General features: G+C 37.0%; 2 protein-coding genes across 2 annotated transcripts; both read left to right on the top strand.

Annotated features, from left to right (window-relative positions):
• Positions 1 to 3,520: 3,520 nt before the first annotated feature.
• On the top strand, positions 3,521 to 13,414 carry rapsn (receptor-associated protein of the synapse, 43kD). Its single transcript, XM_051134412.1, is given in 9 exon segments — positions 3,521 to 4,407; positions 4,409 to 4,486; positions 5,266 to 5,604; positions 7,571 to 7,729; positions 8,915 to 9,013; positions 10,461 to 10,583; positions 10,848 to 10,901; positions 11,019 to 11,218; positions 11,308 to 13,414. Coding segments are annotated over 9 exon segments (1,272 nt in total). The 5' UTR covers positions 3,521 to 4,260; the 3' UTR covers positions 11,381 to 13,414.
• On the top strand, positions 11,611 to 18,641 carry LOC127180400 (zinc-binding protein A33). The gene is made up of 7 exons (XM_051134411.1): positions 11,611 to 11,714; positions 13,422 to 13,879; positions 15,172 to 15,267; positions 15,346 to 15,576; positions 16,970 to 16,992; positions 17,095 to 17,213; positions 17,935 to 18,641. Exons 1-7 carry the CDS (start codon positions 11,621 to 11,623, stop codon positions 18,447 to 18,449), a joined length of 1,536 nt encoding a protein of 511 aa, XP_050990368.1. The 5' UTR covers positions 11,611 to 11,620; the 3' UTR covers positions 18,450 to 18,641.
• The last annotated feature ends 507 nt before the right edge of the window (positions 18,642 to 19,148 follow it).

Genomic DNA, 19,148 nt, shown 5'->3' on the forward strand with positions numbered 1-19,148 from the left:
AGTAAGTCAAACACTGTTTACACACAAAAAAGGTACAATGATGTCAGACGATTCTGAAGTTGTAGGAGAAAATAAGTTTTTGAGAATTTTTCACCATTCTCAACCTTTTTGAGTCGGAGTACACAGACGATGAACTTAGATGTGATTCGTAGTAGTGATGGGAAGTTCGGATCATTTTACCGACTCAGGCCTTTGAGTCTCGTTCAGCAAAATGAACAAATTTTCAAAATCGGGGCACCAATGAAGTCCATTATATGGAGAAAAATCCTCAAAATACTTTCCTCAAAAACCATAATTTCTTTACGACTTAAGACAAAGACATGAACATCTTGGATGACAAGGGGGTGAGTAAATTATTTGTAAATTGTTGTTCTGGAAGTGGACTTCTCCTTTAAGATACAGTGCATTGGGTAAGTATTCACAGCATTTTACTTTTTCACATTTTGTTATGTTAAAGTCTTATTCCAAAATGAATTAAATTCATTATTTCCCTCAAAATTCTAGAAACACCCCATAATGACAATGTGAAAGAAGGTTCAAGTCTGGACTCTGGCTGGGCCACTCAAGGACATTCACGTAGTTGTCCTGTAGCCACTCCTTTGTTATCCTGGCTGTGTGCTTAGGGTCATTGTCCTGTTGAAAGATGAACTGTTGCCCCAGTGTGAGGTCCAGAGTGCTCTGGAGCAGGTTTTTATCAAGGTTCTCTCTATGCATTGCTGCATTCATCTTTCCCTCGATCCTGACTATTCTCCCAGTTCCTGCTGCTGATAAACATCCCCACAGCATGATGTCGGGACCACCATGCTTCACTGTAGGGATAGTCTTGGCCAGGTGATGACCTGACATGACATGGCAGTCAGGCCAAAGATTTTAATCTTTGTTTCATCAGACAAGAGAATTTTGTTTCTCATGGTCCGAGAGTCCTTCATGTGCCTTTTGGCAAACTCCAGGTGGGCTGTCATGTGCCTTTTACCGAGGAGTGGCTTCAGTCTGATCACTTTACCATACAGGCCGGTTTGGTGGAGTGCTGCAGAAATGGTTGTTCTTCTGGAAGGTTCTACTCTCCCCCCAGAGAATTGCTCAAGCTTTTTCAGAGTGACCATCGGATTCTTGTTCACCTCCCAAGGCCCTTCTCCCCAGATTACCAGGTGGTCCGCTCTAGAAAGATTCCTGGTGGTTCCAAACTTCCTCCATTTATGGATGATGGAGGCCACAGTGTTCATTGGGACCTTCAATGCTGCAGAATTTTTTCTCTACCCTTTCCCAGATCTGTGCCTCGATACAATCCTGTCTCTGTGGTCTACAAATAATTCCTTGAACTTCATGGCTTGGTTCATGCTCTGACATGCACTGTTAACTGTAGAACCTTATATAGACAGGTATTTACCACAGAATTTGAATTTACCACCATTTTTTTTTTTTTTTTTTTTTTTTTTTTAATGATTTCATTTTAGACTTTTGAGAAAAATAATGAATTTAATCCATTTTGGAATAAGGCTGTAACAACAAAGTGTGGAAAAAAAATGAAAAATGCTGTTAATACTTTCTGAATGCACTGTATTTTGAAGAATGTCTGTGTCCATTGTCCAATGAAAGTGGGAGGGGAACAGAGCTGTTCTCAAAATATTGTCTTCTGTGTTTCACAGAAGAAAGTCAAACTGATTTGGTACAACATGAGGGTGAATAATTGATGATAATTTTAGAAACTTTTAAGAAGACTTTTAATTAGATTAAAGGGGTAATGATCTGCCATTGTTTTTTATTTTGTACTGTTCTCTAAGGCTACGTTTACATGACAACGATGTAGTCAAAAACAAAGTTTTTCCATCTCATTTTTAAAAAGTTTCTTGTACACACGTCTACGTTTTTGAAACGATTCACCTTTACACTTATCTGCGAAAACTGCCAAAAATGTGTATTACGTATGCCAGACCAGTAGTTGGCGCACTGTTTGTTTGCATTTGCCTTTAGAATTGACATGTACTGCGCATGTCTACATACCTAACACGTACTACGCACACACATGACGTCACCATTTTCAAACATTCCCGTATTGGGTGTTTATATGGAAACGATAACTGTGGCGTTTTCAAAAACATGCACTTTGAAACCCGTTTTCAACATTATGCATTTTCAGTCCCCAAAACACCATTGTCGTGTAAACAAACAGGCAAAATGCATAAAAAGTTTGCTGTTTTTGGCTGAAAACATTGCCGTGTAAACTCCCCCTCAGGTTCACTAATGTTACCAAGATTTTTACATTAAAAAAACATCATAATTGATAAGTAATAATCTATTTTCTGTCCTGTTGTAAACCCCCTCATCAGAACGCTTTGTTTGAATAGACGTGGCGGATTGTAGACTCAGAAGTAAATGCCCACTGCTATGACTGGCTAACAGCTGTGCATGTTTGACAGCCTACATCCTTTATAAATGAACACTAATTTAAGTTAAAAACGCATAAATACATACATACCATACGACCTGTAATAACAAAGCAATAGTGACCACATAATGAAAAACGCACGTTTGTCACACTTGTGTGGTGCAACATTATTGTCGGGTCCAATATAGTCACACAGTCTTTTAGCTTCAATCTTTCTGAAAATCCTGTGTTAAATTGTGCCTTGTTTGTAAACAAATCCATGGTAAAATTAAGTGGACAAAGGACCAAGTTCTTACTGATGCAGTCTGGAACTTTATTAAAAATAAGCTCATTAAAGTTTATCGTTTGGTTTCTTCATTTGTCACTCTCGTCATTTACCAACTACATGCGCAAATCGGTGGGCAGGGCTAAACAGACGGTGATGTAGAAGCGGGCATTCGTCTTCTTTTGCAGTGGCAGTGTCTAGCAGCAGTATTACATCATAAAGTGGCACATTCCCCAACTTGCCATTTTGGCAGACTGGCTTCAATATAAGCTGTTTTTAAGTTTTGAGTTCTGAGTTTTACAGGGAAATTTGAATTCTCAGTTAATGACCCTTTTAACACCTAAACACAATAAAAGATTTGTAAGAAGTGTTTTTCTTTTTCTCACTCTGTTTTAAAATAGACTTGAAACCTAGAAGCTACACAAGTATTATTTTAAGCAATATATTTCAGTTTGCCCAAAATGTGCTGAGGCAGTGTGTTAGCATTTCAGGAATTGTGTTATAACAAAGACGTGACTTACAACCACCAGATGTTGATCTTTGGAAAGACAAGCCATCTTGTGAATGGCAAGGCGGTAAATGCTCCCTATTTGTATCCGTGAAGCTGGGTGTAAAGGGGGTAGGAAGGGCCCAAGAAAGCCAGGTTCAGTTGAGAACCCGACAATTCGATCCCATTGATGTGTTTCAAGAAGCAGCGGTACTGTAACTCAAGACAAATACCATGTCAGAGTTTGTGAACTATTCTAAGCATCAGTTGCTGACACCAAGGCTGGGGGGCTGGGAGGTGGCACACCAAGCGGCTTAACAAGGCCCACCCACAGGAACTGCCACCCTCTATGTGGACCGTTGACTCGCTCTGCTTCACCGTTGTGAAATATCTGGCTGTTTTTAGACTGGCTGTTTCACATGATGTCCAAAACTCTGCTGTAGCTCGGGACAGAATGCTTCCTAAAGTTGGTGTTCTTTCTTAAGGGTCATTCATAGTTGTGAGCCTCTTGATGGTTGAGGTGAACAGCTCTACCCTTGGTATGAAGATCGACGGATAAGCGTCTTTTGTGACCTTGGATCTTTTCAGAGGCTGAAGCTGGATTCCAGCAGGGACACATGGTCCAGAGTGACAAGGCCATCTGCTGTAGCGCCAGCACTGCAGTGGGAGGGAGGAGAAAGATGAAGGGGTGGCTTGTAGGGGGGTGAGCGTACAGAGAATTCCTCCCCCTCGGGTGTGGAGGGAGTAGATATTCTGGGAGATCATTGCCAGCACCTTGGATTGAGACTTATTTCTTTAGTGTCACATTTTTTTTCTTCAGCTTTCTTTCTGGAGCAACTGGGGTTGGGTCTTTAACAACAAAAGATCATAATTTTGTGATTCTTATGTGTTTTCAAAGTGATGAGCAATGGGGATCTGGACTCTGAAGACCTTGCAAGCCGTGGATCCAGTTTCTTCAACATCTTGCATCCAAAGCTGAGAGTTGTGGATCAGCGACGCAACCGGGTGCAGATCTCCAGGGTGGATTTTCGCTAACACGTCTCTTTTTGTTTTGGTGCGTTGACAGCGAAAGACAAAATACTGTACGCTTGCGCTTCTCCAGAGGGCTGAAGAGCCAAACGGATGGTTATTTTTATGAGGGACTTTGTAGCAGAAATGGGTCAGGACCAAACCAAACAGCAGATCGAGAAGGGGCTGAAGCTTTATCAGTCAAATGACACAGAAAAGGCTTTATATGTCTGGATGAAAGTGTTAAGGAAGACATCAGATCCTGGGGGGGAAGTTTCGGGTTTTAGGGTGTCTGATCACAGCACATTCGGAAATGGGAAAATACAAGGAGATGCTACAGGTAAGAGCCTTACGCAGTCGTCCTCCTGCTCCCTTACATTTTTTTCCTGTTTGTGAAAAAGTTGATTTATAAGTATTCCACCAACTGACATGTAGAGTGAGCTGGGGATCATTTTTATGTTGTTCTGAAACTGTATCACTTTAATTCAGTTGCAGAACACTGATAAATTTGAAGAATTTTTCAACTATCCCGAAAAAAAAAAAATCCCTGTGGATCCCACTGAGATTCATTGTATGAATTTTTTTGTGTTCCTGTGTAAATAAATGGTCCATTAATAGTTTGATATCTGCTATATGATATGCATATGATTTGCACTAATTTGTCTGTAACCTCAGTGACGAGATTTCTGACGTACGGAAATATATACCAATTTGAATAATGCAGAACATGCATATAATATGTAACATCCATAGTTACATGGAGGGTAAGGAGAGCCGCATGCAACATGATCCTCAGCAATGAGCATCTTGTTGACATAAACCTCCTTGCAGAGGGACCTGCTTTCCCGAGTTCAGCAAAGACTTCATTTGCACTATGATGTGTTTAAACAACTGTAGCCCTCACATAATAATAATAAAGTGTGCTTGATATCTGTTGTGGTATGAAGACAATTTTAACAGTAGTACTTGTCTTGTCTAGTATAGCATTATATCAGGTTGTGACAGAATGGGGAACACCTGAACAATTTTTTGTTGTATGCTAATTTTCTGTGAAATAATTTTATTAATGAGCTAATCTCTGTTGTTTGCTTTCCCCACATACGTGCGACCATCCATCAGTACTCCCTAGCTCAGATAAACACAGCCAGAGAGATGGAGGACCCGGACTACCTGACGGAGGGCTACCTGAACCTGGCACGCAGCAATGAGAAGCTTTGTGAATTCCAGAAGACGGTCTCATATTGTGAGACCTGCTTAAACATGCAGGGCACCACTGTTAGTCTACAGCTCAACGGGCAAGTGTGTTTGAGCATGGGCAATGCCTATCTGGGCCTTAGCGTTTTCCAAAAGGCCTTAGTGAGTTATGAAAAGGCCCTGCGATATGCTCACAACAATGACGACAAGATGCTGGAGTGCCGGGTCTGCTGCAGTTTGGGCAACTTCTACATCCAGCTTAAGGTATGACTATTAAAACCTAGTTAAGTTTTGAGAAACAATACATAGGCTTATCATTTGGGCTTGCTAGCTTTATATTTTACACATTTTACAATAATAATGTCCTCACACCTAAGAAATAACATATAATATCTGTCACAACTCTGTCTAGATTACAGCTCTGTAAACACATTCTCTTAACCAACCTCTTTATGTGCATTCTAGGATGCTTTTTAAAGAGTACTGAAGGAGTTCACAAGTATGCTGGACACTTGTTGGCTAGTTCACTATCAACTTATCAATTAAAACTGAATTTATATGTGACCCTGAACCACAAAACCATCATAAGGGGTTTCATAATTGAGATGTATACATAATCTGAAAGCTGAATAAATAAGAAGAGTTTATTTGAAAAAAACGATATCGCCATTTTTAACAATGTTCAAAACAATGTTTTTTCATTGTGTATTCCAATTAATCTCAATCAAACTGCAGTTGGGTTATTTTATTTAAACATACAGCTAACTAACACAATTAAAACATGTTAACAATAAAAATGATTTTTGAAAATTTCAAATGATCTGTTTTTGCAAATAAACTCTTCATATGCTTTCCATTGATGTATGTATAGGACAATATTTGTCTGAGATACAACTATTTTAAAATCTGTAATCTGAGAATATCTTCATGGAACATGATCTTTATTTAATATCCTTATGTTTTTTTGACATAAAACAAAAATTGATCATTTTGACCCATACATTGTATTTTTTTCTATTGCTACAGAAATACCCGTGCTACTTAAGACTGGTTTTGTGGTCCAGGGTCACATATATATAAATAAATAGTTTGGAATTGAAAGTCATTTGTAGACTATTTGTTTTCATCTAAAAAATAGCCTTTAGATTAGGTTTTTATGATTATGAGATCTAGTAGTACACTGGTACCTCTTTTCAAAAGTCTAGGGTTGGTAAGATATTTTTTATGTTTTGCATTTATTTGATCAAAATGATTCTAATCATCTGCTTTGTGTTTAAATATATTTTATAATGCAACTTATTCCTGTGACGGCGAAGCTGAATTTTCAGCAGCCATTACTTCTGTCTTCAGTCTCCCATGATCCTTCAGAAACAATTGGAATATTCTGATTTAATTCATTGTTTAAAACAGGTGGAAACCATGATTCATATTTAGGATTTTGATGAAAAGAACAATTTATTTGAAATAGACATCATTTGTAACAATATAAAAGTATTTACTGTGACTTTTTAAGCAAATGAATGCATCCTTGCTGAATATAAATATGCATTTCTTAAAAATAAATTTACTGACCCCAAGCTTTTGAATTGTAGTGTATATAATTACTAAAGTAAACCCAAAGTATCTGTCAAAGTCAATGTATACCGTATACTAAGTATTTGTTTAATGCCCCTTTGCCCTGCAATCTTTCAAGTTCTATTTAAGAGACAGAGTAAAGCAGTTTTAACATGACTAACAAACTGCCTACATGTTATGTACAATGTATCCAATGGCCAGATATAGGCATTTGTACTCACCTTGACACCAGAGATTTGAAGAGAGCAAATCCCCTGGATTCCCAGGAAGGCTTTCTGTAATAAGTATGTGATGGAGAGGCATGCAAAGAATGCCAGCACTACTAGAAGCAATAATAAGACAGCCTCTTTTAGCCGTGGCAGAGCTATATCTCCCTGCCCCAGGGGAAATGATCAGCTCTGAGTGGTTGCTTGCTTTGAGCATTCTCATTTACATACTCTTTCATATTCATATGTATTTAATTCAAATTTTTTCAGTTAAGCACTTATGCATTGATTTAAAATATTATACTAGAAATGCATCAGTCAGACTTCTTCCAGAATTGTTACTAATATTTGTTTGCTGTTTTTACCTGATACGCGTTCCTATGCTTTATGTTCAGCTTGTTTTATGCTTCTAATAAGTGTGCATATCTGCATATTTTGTGCTGTTGCAGGATTATGAGAAAGCACTCTTCTTTCCTTGCAAAGCAGCTGAACTGGTGAATGACTATGGTAAAGGTTGGAGTCTGAAGTACCGTGCCATGAGTCAGTACCATATGTCGGTGGCCTACAGGAAGCTGATGCGCTTAGCAGACGCGATGGAATGCTGCGAGGTACAAACATCTAATTATGATACGCCAACCATTTTTAAATAACTAATGTAGGTGCGCCAAAAACAAATAAGGCAATCTTAATGTAGCATCACAAATTTAAGGCAGCATCACCTTAATCCCCCAGGATGCTGCATGTTGATCATATTTATCAGTCCCCTTGGCATAACCCTGGCCTCTGACTGTATGCCGCTCGGGCCGCGGCACAACTGACAGGTGCAGTTATTTGTAGGACTAGCTGTGCCAGCCCCCTCGACCAGCCCCCTTTACTATGGCTGATAAAAATACGCCAGTCCGGAGTCCATCCTGCTGAGGTGCCGTCTGAGAGGAGTGTAAATGAAGAGCACAGCTTACCCTTAGCCCCTCGCTAATGACGAGGAGAGAAATATCACAGCCAGTCATTGCTTTGGACTGTGAGCGTCACAATGTGCTGTCTGCAAAAGTGATTTACAGACGTCTAACAGTGGGGATTAATGCAGGCCATGTTCCAGCTGTCGCGCAACTTTTCAGTTTTGTATGTTGTATGAATGGGGGCTGTTAGTTCATACACTTCTTTTATCAAAAATAAAGTAAAAATGTAATATTGTGAAATATTATTGCAATTTAAAGGTATAGTTTACCCAAAAATAAAACTTCTGTCATTAATTACCCACCCTTATGTTGTTCCGAACCTGTAAAAACTTTGTTCATCCTCGGAAATAAATTAAGATATTTTTTATGAAATCTGAGAGCTTTCTGATCCTGCATAGACAGGAACGCAACTGACACATTCAAGGCACAGAAGGGTAGTAAGAACATTGTTAAAGTAGTCCATGTGACAAACATGGTTCAACCTTAATTTTACAAAAAACTTTTTGTGCACAAAGACAGCAAAAATAACAACTTTGTTCAACAATTTCTCTTTTGTGTCAGTCTTCAACATGCGTTTACTAGAGTACCTTACTACCTTTCTGGGCCTTGAACGTGTCAGTTGCATTGCTGTCTATGCTGGGTTAGAATGCTCTCTGATTTTTTGTTCTAATTTGTGTTCCAAAGACGAACGAAGGTCTTACAGGTTTGGAATGACATTATGGTGATTAAACAGAATTGTCATTTTTGGTGAGCTATTCCTTCAAAAGAACTGTTCTCTGTGGAGGACAACACATATACATGTTTCCTTAATATTGGAAATTATCTTATGCCTCTCAGGAATCAATGAAGATTGCATTGCAGCATGGAGATCGGCCCCTTCAGGCTTTGTGTCTGCTTAACTTTGCTGATATTCATCGCTGTCAGAAAGATGTCGATGTAAGTTCTACTGCTTTTTGTTCACTATATTGCTATTACTAGCAGTGTTGCCAAGTCTGTGGTTTTCCCGCAGAATTGGGCTACTTTGACACTGTTGCCATGGGTTGTTTTTCATGTTCGTGGGTTGAAGTGACCCCAATAATGTGATATTTAACCCCTGGAGTGCAAACTGTACCAGGGCACGATTTTTACAAGGGGACCTCCTTGACCCACCCTCGAAACGCGATTCGGTGGGTTTTGTTGTGAAAACCTGGCAACCCTAGTGCATTTAGCACATAACTGTCATACAAACATTTTTTTCACTGTCCCACTGATACTTTACTGCAGAATAGTGCTTCACATTTATGACCAAAATCAGAATTTATTATTGTAATTTTTAAAATTAAATTGACATTAATATACAACCTTCTTGAAGGTTATACAATCAACACAAGCTGTCTATAATTCGCTATAATGTTCAGTGCACTTATTGTGTACATACGTGTTTTTACATTGTACATATATTTATGTATATATGTGACCCTGGACAAAAACTTAAGGGTCACATATATACATAAATTTATGTACAATGTAAAAACACGTATGTACACAAAAACTTAAGACAGTCTTAAGGGTCAATTTTTTGAAACTGATACTTTTACATCATCTGAAAGTTGAATAAATAAGATTTTCATTGAGGTATGGTTTGTTAGGACAGGACAATAATCGCAGAGATACAAATTAAAAAAAAAATATCTGGAATCTGAAGGTGCAAAAAAATCTAAATATTGAGAAAACTGCCTTTGAAGTTCTTAGCAATGCATATCACTAATCAAAAAATAAGTTTTGATATATTTACGGTAGGAAATGTACAAAATATCTTCATGGAACATGATCTTTATTTAATGTCTTAATAATTTTTGGCATAAAAGAAAAATCGATCATTTTGACCCATACAATGTATTTTTGACTATTGCTACAAATATACCCGTGCTACTTAAGACAGATTTTGTGGTCCATGGTCACATGTGTACTTAATATTTTAAAAAATACCTACGTGTAATTACATCTGTAATTAATTTCTGTAATTACATTTATAGTTACACTGTTAACCCATCCCTTACACCTTAACCCATCCTTGAACCTCCCTTAAACCTACCCATACCACCAAGTCTGTCCCTAACCTTACCCATATCCCACCTCAAAAGCAACAAAAATGTTTTGCAATATAATATGAACACAATAAGTACACTCTACTTATTTTTTGATAGTTAAGGCCACCTAATATAAAGTGTGACCAAATGTGCATTACATAATTGACCCTATAGAATTACTTAATTGTGGCAGTCATAACCAAGACTATTTTTTGATTACTCTTGGAGTTCTACTGCAAAATATTTAAGCAAGAGTGTCATAAGTGTTGCTTATAGCAATAAAGCTTTTCTTTGTGCGCTCACCTTCAATACAGAAAGCATTCCCTCGCTATGAGTCCTCCATGTGCATAATGTCAGAGATCGGCAACCGCCTTGGACAAGCATCCATCTACGTAGGTGTGGGGAAGTGCTGGATTCTGCAGAAGGAATACGACAAGGTCAGAAAACTTTGATTGTGGAGTTTCCCTAGAAATTAAGATTCTTTATTGCCAGCTATGATTCACTGAAGATGGAACCTTTCCATTAAACAAAAAAGGTTCTTAATATTCTTCACACTAAGAAAAAACATTGTTTTGGGAACCCACAATGGTTCTTCTATATTTTCTAGTCTAGACAAATATTTGTGATCGACACATTATATATATATATATTAAATAGCATTGGTTTATGATTATTTATTTTTCATTTGTATACTGTTACAGGCTTTGGACTCATTGCAAAGAGCACATGATCTGGCCGAGGCGATTGGAAACAAGGTGATGTATCTATTTTAGAATAAGAGACTCATTTTCAACTGTTTCTGAAGCAGTGGAGCTTTATCATGAGATAAAGACATGTTGTAGTTGACTATCTCTGTGCACTTTTGCTTCCAGCTGTGTATCCTAAAGGTGCACAGTCTGTGTGAAGGCATCTACCGCTGTAAGGAGCAGCAGGATGAGTTGAGAGAGCAGGTGGTGAAGTTCCTGCAGTGTGTGGAAGAGCTAGAGCTCTACTGTGGCATGTGTGGGGAGTCCATCGGAGAGAAGAACCAGCAGCTGCAGGCTTTGCCCTGCTCTCACATTTTCCACCTCAAGTATGTATTGTGTGTTTATTACTCTCTGTAGCCACCAGCAGCTATTAGGAGGATCAATGTCGCTCACTATGTTCTTTTCACACATGCAGGTGTCTGCAGACAAACGGCACAAAGGGCTGTCCAAAATGTCATCGCTCTTCAGTGAAGCTGGGTTTTGTATGAGACTGCACTCCTGCCTTGGACAAAATGGCTGAATCCCGTCACAGTTACCCAACTGGGAGCAAAAGTTCCAGGGCCTTCTTTCAGGAAGCTTTCTAACTGGACAAAAGGAGAGCTTCCGGTACTTCCATCCTGTCTTTATGGCAACTGGGAATAATGTGGAAATGACAGGACTTGGATTAATAGTTCAACACAGAGACGTCATGAAAGACGGCAGATGTGTTTTTCTGAACTGACCTTACAATGCTGCATTGGTGTGAGATAGGAACATTAAAAACAGTCTTTGATTGGACCATGCAGCTTTGCTGTCCTGTCAGTGAGGATATTCGTCAAAGAGGTGAGAGCTTTACATATCACATGGTTTCCTAATGGACATTTTTGCTCTTTTATCACAGAAAACATGTATATTTAAAACATTTGTAAGCGATTTTCAAGCTCTAATCAATTTCTTTAGATTGTGTAAATAATTCATAAATGCTACAATCGGTAATTTTAAAAAAGATGACGTGTTCTCTGGCAGCGGTATAAAATATGCTGTTCTGTTTGAGTTTGTTTGAGGTTTGTTTTGAGATTATAGTAAACTCAAATGTCTCTAACTGCCTCCTGTTAATGAACTGTAATAGTCTGAAGAAACAGGGGCATGTGTTCGACTTATTTACTTGACCAATTATGCATTTTGTTAATTATTTATATGACAATTATTTATGTATTTTAATAAGAATCTTATACAGTACATGCAGCTTTACTACATTTCTGACAATAGCTGAATTCATTTCTTTTACATTGCATCAACAAAATGTGAAAAGTACTTTCTTTATTCAATACATTTATGGTATGTGCAGTTAGAAGTACAGTTTGCTAATATCAGCTTTATGATTAATCTCCTTTATTTTCTTAAGATCTTCAGAGATTCATAAAAGTGCATATGTAACAAATTGTTTATACTTTTTTCTAACATGTTTAGCACTAAAGTATTTCAGTATGTTTAAACAAAAGCTGGTTTTTATCCTTATTTCTTTCTGGGCACTTTCATTTAATTTTTCATTCGTAAATAAATGTAAGCAAATTGCCATATGTATGATCAATTTAACATATATCCACATATATGATGATAGATTTTCATATATTATTTAATCATCATCTTTGATCATCTGAATATTCATATTATTTTCTTAATGACTAACAATTCTGTAATCTTTCAATAATGGCTAAATCGATTTCTCATAATTTTACTTTGTAAGGACTTCAGATAGAATCTGAGGTTTTGCGCATGTTTTGTAAGTGGATTTTCTATTTTGCCACTTTAATTATTCCATAACTAAATAATAAAATACAAATTAAACACATCCAAAGACATATTTTATTAAATATAATACATTTTGTTATAGCTTTCAAGCATAAGCATAAGCATTTGCAATGTAACAGTTTTGCAATGTTTAATGCTGGATGTGATCAGACATATTTTTAGAAATAAATGATAAAACAACAAGACATGGAGATTTCTAATTGTTGAACTTATTAATATATGGGAGCAATATGTAAAAATGCTGCTTATTTATTTCTCTTTTACCTTACTTTTATTTTTATAGTAACTTTGTCCTTCTATTCTAAGCTGATCTCCCTGTTTACTAACTGCATGCTGTGTAAAGCTGTTTCACATCCTGGTTGTCAACAGGTCATAACTACCTCTCCACATTTGTCCCTCACAATACTTGCATGTTTATGCAGCAGAATCTTCTGGAAGTCAGACTGAATACATTGTTGAATTAAGAGAAGTCCTGTTATAGTCCTGTATAAATATACATTCAATGGACTTTTTCTAGTAAATATTCAATAAAAGACATTTTTTGCAGCTTGTTTTCTGATTAAGTATGTCTTTTTAATTAAACCATGCTATGACTGATCATACACTGGAACAAAATACATGTTCTCCTCAGAGTAGCACAGTGACATTTCTGACGTGTTTTAAGAGGAGTCATCATTTTAAATGCTTCAAAATCAGGTCAAACCAGTCTATTCTAGTCGCACGGCACTTTACTTTCAGCTTGGAAGATTTCTAAACACCTGAGAAAGGCTTTTGGATTTGCAATTTTACCAGCGATGGCTGAAGAGAGTCTTTTTACTGTGGAGGATTTACAGTGTCCTGTATGCTGTGAGATCTTCGATGTCCCCGTCATACTGGGTTGCAAACATAGCTTCTGCAAAACCTGCATTCTGAGACACTGGGACCGTATGGGAACACGGCAATGTCCTCTGTGCCGCCGTACAGAGCGCTCATCCAGGCCTGCAATCAATCTGTCTCTAAAGTTAGCCACGGATGTCTTCAAACAGAAGCCGGAGCAGTTCATGGTAAAATCAGTGGAACGCTGCTCAATACACAACGAGGAATTAAAGCTTTTTTGTCGGAAAGATGCAGAACTTATCTGTGTTGCTTGCACGTCATCAAGGAGTCACAAAAATCATGAGTACTGCCCAATAACTGAGGCAGCATCGGAAATAATGGTAAGAAAACTTAAACTGTAGTTAGATATGAGCAGATACAGTTGAAGTCAAAATTTTACACACACCTTGCAGAATCTGCAAAATGTTAATTATTTTACCAAAATAAGACGGATCATACAAAATACATGTTGTTTTTTATTTAGTACTGACCTGAATAAGATATTTCACATGAAAACGTTTACATAATAGTCCACAAGAGAAAATAATTTATAAATTTATAAAAATTATCCTGTTCAAAAGTTTACATACACTTGATTCTTAATACTGTGTTGTTACCTGAATGATCCACAGCTGTGTTTCTTAGTTTAGTGATAATTGTTCGTGAGTTCTTTGTTTGTCCTGAACAGTTAAAACTGCCTGCTGTTCTTCAGAAAAATCTATCATGTCCCACAGATTCTTTGGTTTTTCATCATTTTTGTGTATTTGAACCCTTTCCAACAATGGCTGTATGATTTTAAGATCCATCTTTTCACACTGAGGACAACTGAGGGACTCATATGCAACTATTACAGAAGTTTTAAATGCTCACTGATGCTTCAGAAGGAAACACAATGCATTGAGAGCCAGGGGTGAAAACTTTTGAACGGAATGAGGATGAGTACATTTTTCTTATTTTGCCTAAATATCATATTTTTTCATTTGGTACTGCCCTTCAGAAGCTACAAGATACTTACATGTTCCCCAGAAAACAAAATAAGTTAAATTTACCCTGATCTACAAATTTAAAAAGTTTTCAGCCCCTGGCTTTTATTATATTATTTTGCCTTCTAAGGCATCAGTGTATTTGAACCTTCTGTAATAGTTGCATATGAGTCCCTCAGTTGTCCTCAGTGTGAAAAGATGGATCTCAAAATCATACAGTCATTGTTGGAAAGGGTTCAAATACACAAAAATGCTGAAAAACCAAAGAATTTGTGACCTAAAGGATTTTTCTGAAGAACAGCAGGCAGTTTAACTGTTCAGGACAAACAAGGGACTCATTAACAACTATCACTAAACAAACAAACAAGTGTATGTAAACTTTTGAACCCGGTCATTTTTATAAATTCAACTAATATTTCCTCTTGTGGATATTATGTAAACACTTTTTATGTGAAATATCTTATTCAGGTCAGTATTAAATAAAAAATAACATGCATTTTGCATGATCCTGCACCTATGTAAACTTTTGACTTCAACTGTCTCTCTGTAGATATAAACTAGGGTGTGTGTGTGAATCTGTACAACCTGTCAAAATCTTAAGTTCTCTGTTATTTGTATATAAATGACCTTTATATACACTTACTCCACAGAAAGAGCTCACATCTAGGTACAATCCTTTGAAAAAACAACTAACCACCTTTGAAAAATTAAAGGAGAGCTTGGTGGAACTGGAAACATACATACAGGTGAACTAATATACAGTTCCTCAACATAAACTTCTTTGAGGACTATCAATTCAAATGTATTTTAATTTTCATTTACAGAAACAAGCTGCCGAAACGGCTGCAGAAGTAAAACAAGAGTATGAAAAGTTACATACAATCCTGAGGGAGGAGGAGGCAGCTCGATTCATGGTACTTCAAAATGAAAAAGACAGCAAGACCGTGATGGTGAGAGAGAAACTGGAGGAGGTCAACAAGAGCATTGAAGAGCTCTCTGACATCATCAAATACATAGAGCCCATCATAATAGCAGATGATCTGACATTTCTAAAGGTTAATATGCTTTTAAAGCATTGTTTTTACGTAAATGTAACGTTACTGTGAGCCATGTTAACCGTTGGAAACTTTACCTCAGCTAATTGTAGCGATGAAAAGCTCATTGGTCTTCCTGTTTTCCTTCGTCTAATTATGCCATTATCACGATCGTCTGTGTAACAGCTGGTTCACACAGAACGCATTTTATCTGCCCGGTTTTTAAACTGTTTTTCGGTGTAAACATGCGCCGCGTCTTGCCGCAGCGGAGCACCTCGTTTTACGCAGTATCAAGGTAAACGGACCCTTTTCACAAGCCTGTGATGACGCGTTTCAACGGTCATCAAAATTATAAATACTTTAAAGTTTTTAATATTTTATTTTTTAAAATATGTATGTACATTTCTAACACTATACTTTGTATTATACCACTTTTTCATCACGTTACAAAAAACTAGTTAACACTATGAGAGGGTGTTTCTAATGCTGCGTCTACGGGAGGGACGGTAAATTTGACATTGTTCTCTCTTCTGACTGCCGATATCAGTCTCTCTCAATTTTTTTCCTTTGATTTAAAGTCGTGAAAACAGCATCGTGTAGTTTTTCTTTTGCTATTTGAGCAAATGGGAATGCAAAAAAATATATTTGTGGTACTCTCCCATTCACTGCTCTCGGATTTTACCCAACTATGACGACTTAAGAAATGCGGAAATGTTCTTTTTTGCTTTGTCTCGCGTTTTTTTAAAAGGCAAACACCTGTTCTGTGTGAACAGCCGCTGTTGAAATCGTTAATATTTTGCACCTTACAAAATCATGAAATCTCCAAGCTGTCCGTTGGACTGATATGTGTACAAAAGATTGACAGGTAAAGCATTAAATGCCTTTAGTTGAACCAAAAATGAAAATTCTGTCATTAATTATTCGCCTTCATGTCGTTTCAAACCCGTAAGACCTTCATTCATCTTCGGAACACAAATTAAGATATTTTTGATGAAATCCAATAGCTTTCTGACCTGACAGCAACGCAGCTGACATGTTCAAGGCCTAGAAAAGTGGTAAGGACATTGTTAAAATAGTTAGCATCAGTGGTTCAACCTTCATTTTATGAACTTTTTAACACATTCACAAGAGTACCACATGCGTTGTGGTACTGTCTTGAACGTGTGTCGAATACTGACACGGAAGAGAAAAAATTGTATAAAATCGTTATTTTTGTTTGCACACAAAAATTATTCTCATAGATTCATGAAATTACGGTTGAACCACAGATGTCACATGGACTGTTTTAACAATGTTTTTTTTTTTTTTTGAACGATATTTAAGTAGTTCCTTATTTGGTCTTGTCTGAAATAAATACATTTTGGTTCAAATAATTACAATTATACCAATATCTTTACATTTTCTCTACCTACAGGAATGTAAGGAGGCAATAAAACGGTACTGCACACAATGGTTTTTAAAGTAAACAGTTTTAATTTAAGCGTTCTGTCAGATTTCTCCTTTCACACTAAAAGCAACAAATGATGCATTTATTTACAGGACTAGCTATACTGCTCCTGAAACAGAATATCCAAAAAGGGCACTTATAGATGTGCTTCAGTACCTTGGATCATTAAAGCACGGGGTCTGGAAAAGAATGGAAAGAGATGTACACTACTGTAAGTACACAATTGTACATCAAGTAATTTTTACCTTTTTATCTTTTTCTTACATGTAGCATAAAATGAGGTGATTAGCATTAACTGGATTTTTTTTTTTTTTTTACAAAAGTAACTAGTGACCAGGGGCTAGTCCATATGACCTTTGCACTATCCACCCGTTTCTTCCTGTAATAGTGAGCGTGGCCATTTGTAAATTTTATTAATCTGGCTTCCCGTCTCATCCTCGTCCAGCTATTTTTAGCTGTACAAAACAGCTCGTTTTGCTGCTTGACATTGCAAATTGGTGTGTCTTATGTTATTTCAATGTATTATCTTAATTATGAACACACTGGTTTGTAATGCAAACAGTTTTACTGTTTACCGCACGTTGTTAGTCTTCTCGTTATTTCTCTATAGCGGCTCATGAAGCGGAAGTCTCACCCATAGGCTTACTTCTGCGTTGAAGAAAGTGGATATTTCAAGTATTTTGAAAGTAATATCATGTAATATTGCGTTATAGCTCACAAATCTCATTTGCATTGTCGTGTATTTAAACTTGACATCCCAAGATGTGTTTCACAGTGTTTGAATGCGTAAATATCATAAATAATCAGATTACTTACAGTTTCTTCTGTAAATCTTTGATTGAGAATCTGCTAAACTAATTAGTAATTACTACACTGCCTAGGCCTGTGCAAAATCACAAGAGGAGTTTTGAGAGGCTTTGTTTTCTTTTCAGGCTCTGTCAGTTTAGATCCAAACACAGCACACCCTAACTTGATCATCAAAGATGAACTCACCACTGTCATCTATGGGAAAAAACAGCAGCTTCCTGATAACCCGGAACGCTGCACAAGCCGTATGGCAGTGCTCGCTGCTAACGGCTTAAATTCAGGAAAACAGCGCTGGTATGTAGAGGTGGCACAAAGCAGAGAGTGGTACATTGGGGTGGCACGAGAGTCCATAAACAGAAAGACTGCAGTTTTTCTCAACCCGAGGGAGGGTTTCTGGGTCATTTCAAACAATGAGGAATCCTACTGGGCTCAGACCTCTCCCCGTACACGACTGACCCTGAAAAAACCCCCACAGATAATCACAGTTGAACTGGACTATGATAAAGGAAAGGTTTCCTTTTCTGACTCTGCAGATGGTAGCAGTATTTATTCGTTTAAAGATAAGTTTACTGAGAGAATCTTTCCTTATTTTTCCACTGGGATAAAGGAGGGAAGCATACTTAGAATCTGTGCACTTTAAGATGTCCATAATACAGTACATTAATTTAAACATGCAACTATAAAACATTCATTTGTGGGTGAATTTTAAACAAATATGTGCAGGTCATATTTCACCAAAAATCAAAGGCAAAAAAGTGACATTTATTTGCATCTAGACTTTAAATTCAGAATTATTTTCAAAGGTGATTATCATTAACTTCCCATTTCTGTAATAGAGCATTTTTGAAACCATTATCTTAAATAAGTATAAATTATGTTTATATTTACATTGTTACGTGTGAGTTTGTTATTTGTTTATTCTTACTCAGACCTTAAAGTAACACTACCAGTCAGATTTGTAATGTTTTTTAAATACATATATTCAGGGCCAGATTAACACTTTGTTGTACCCTGGGCAACAATATCCAAGGGCCCCATCATCACGACCCCAGGATCACCATAATATGGTCATATATAGAATATATTACTGTAATATACAGTAAATATACTCAATACTTCAAATCCTAACTGTCATCATATTTTGATTTACAAATATTTAAATGCTCATAGAACTACAAATGCACTACTATGTCCCCTATCAAAGACATTCACTCACATATGATGCTATGAAAACAAAACACATCAGCATCTGTGTATAATCTGGTAAAATTGACCCACTATATTGAGAGGGAGGGAAGTATCCTCCATTTTCACAAAAAATGAATAGATAAGCAACCAC

This window comes from Labeo rohita, chromosome 18, assembly GCF_022985175.1.
Source record: "Labeo rohita strain BAU-BD-2019 chromosome 18, IGBB_LRoh.1.0, whole genome shotgun sequence".
Taxonomy (NCBI): domain Eukaryota; kingdom Metazoa; phylum Chordata; class Actinopteri; order Cypriniformes; family Cyprinidae; genus Labeo; species Labeo rohita.

What these genes read in the sequence shown, in the direction of transcription:
- LOC127180400 (XM_051134411.1), top strand. Translation starts at nt 11,621, where the DNA reads ATGCTGCATTGGTGTGAGATAGGAACATTAAAAACAGTCTTTGATTGG. An exon ending in TGAGGATATTCGTCAAAGAG is followed by an intron (nt 11,715 to 13,421) that starts GTGAGAGCTTTA and finishes CTTTACTTTCAG; the next exon opens with CTTGGAAGATTTCTAAACAC. An exon ending in AGGCAGCATCGGAAATAATG is followed by an intron (nt 13,880 to 15,171) that starts GTAAGAAAACTT and finishes CTTACTCCACAG; the next exon opens with AAAGAGCTCACATCTAGGTA.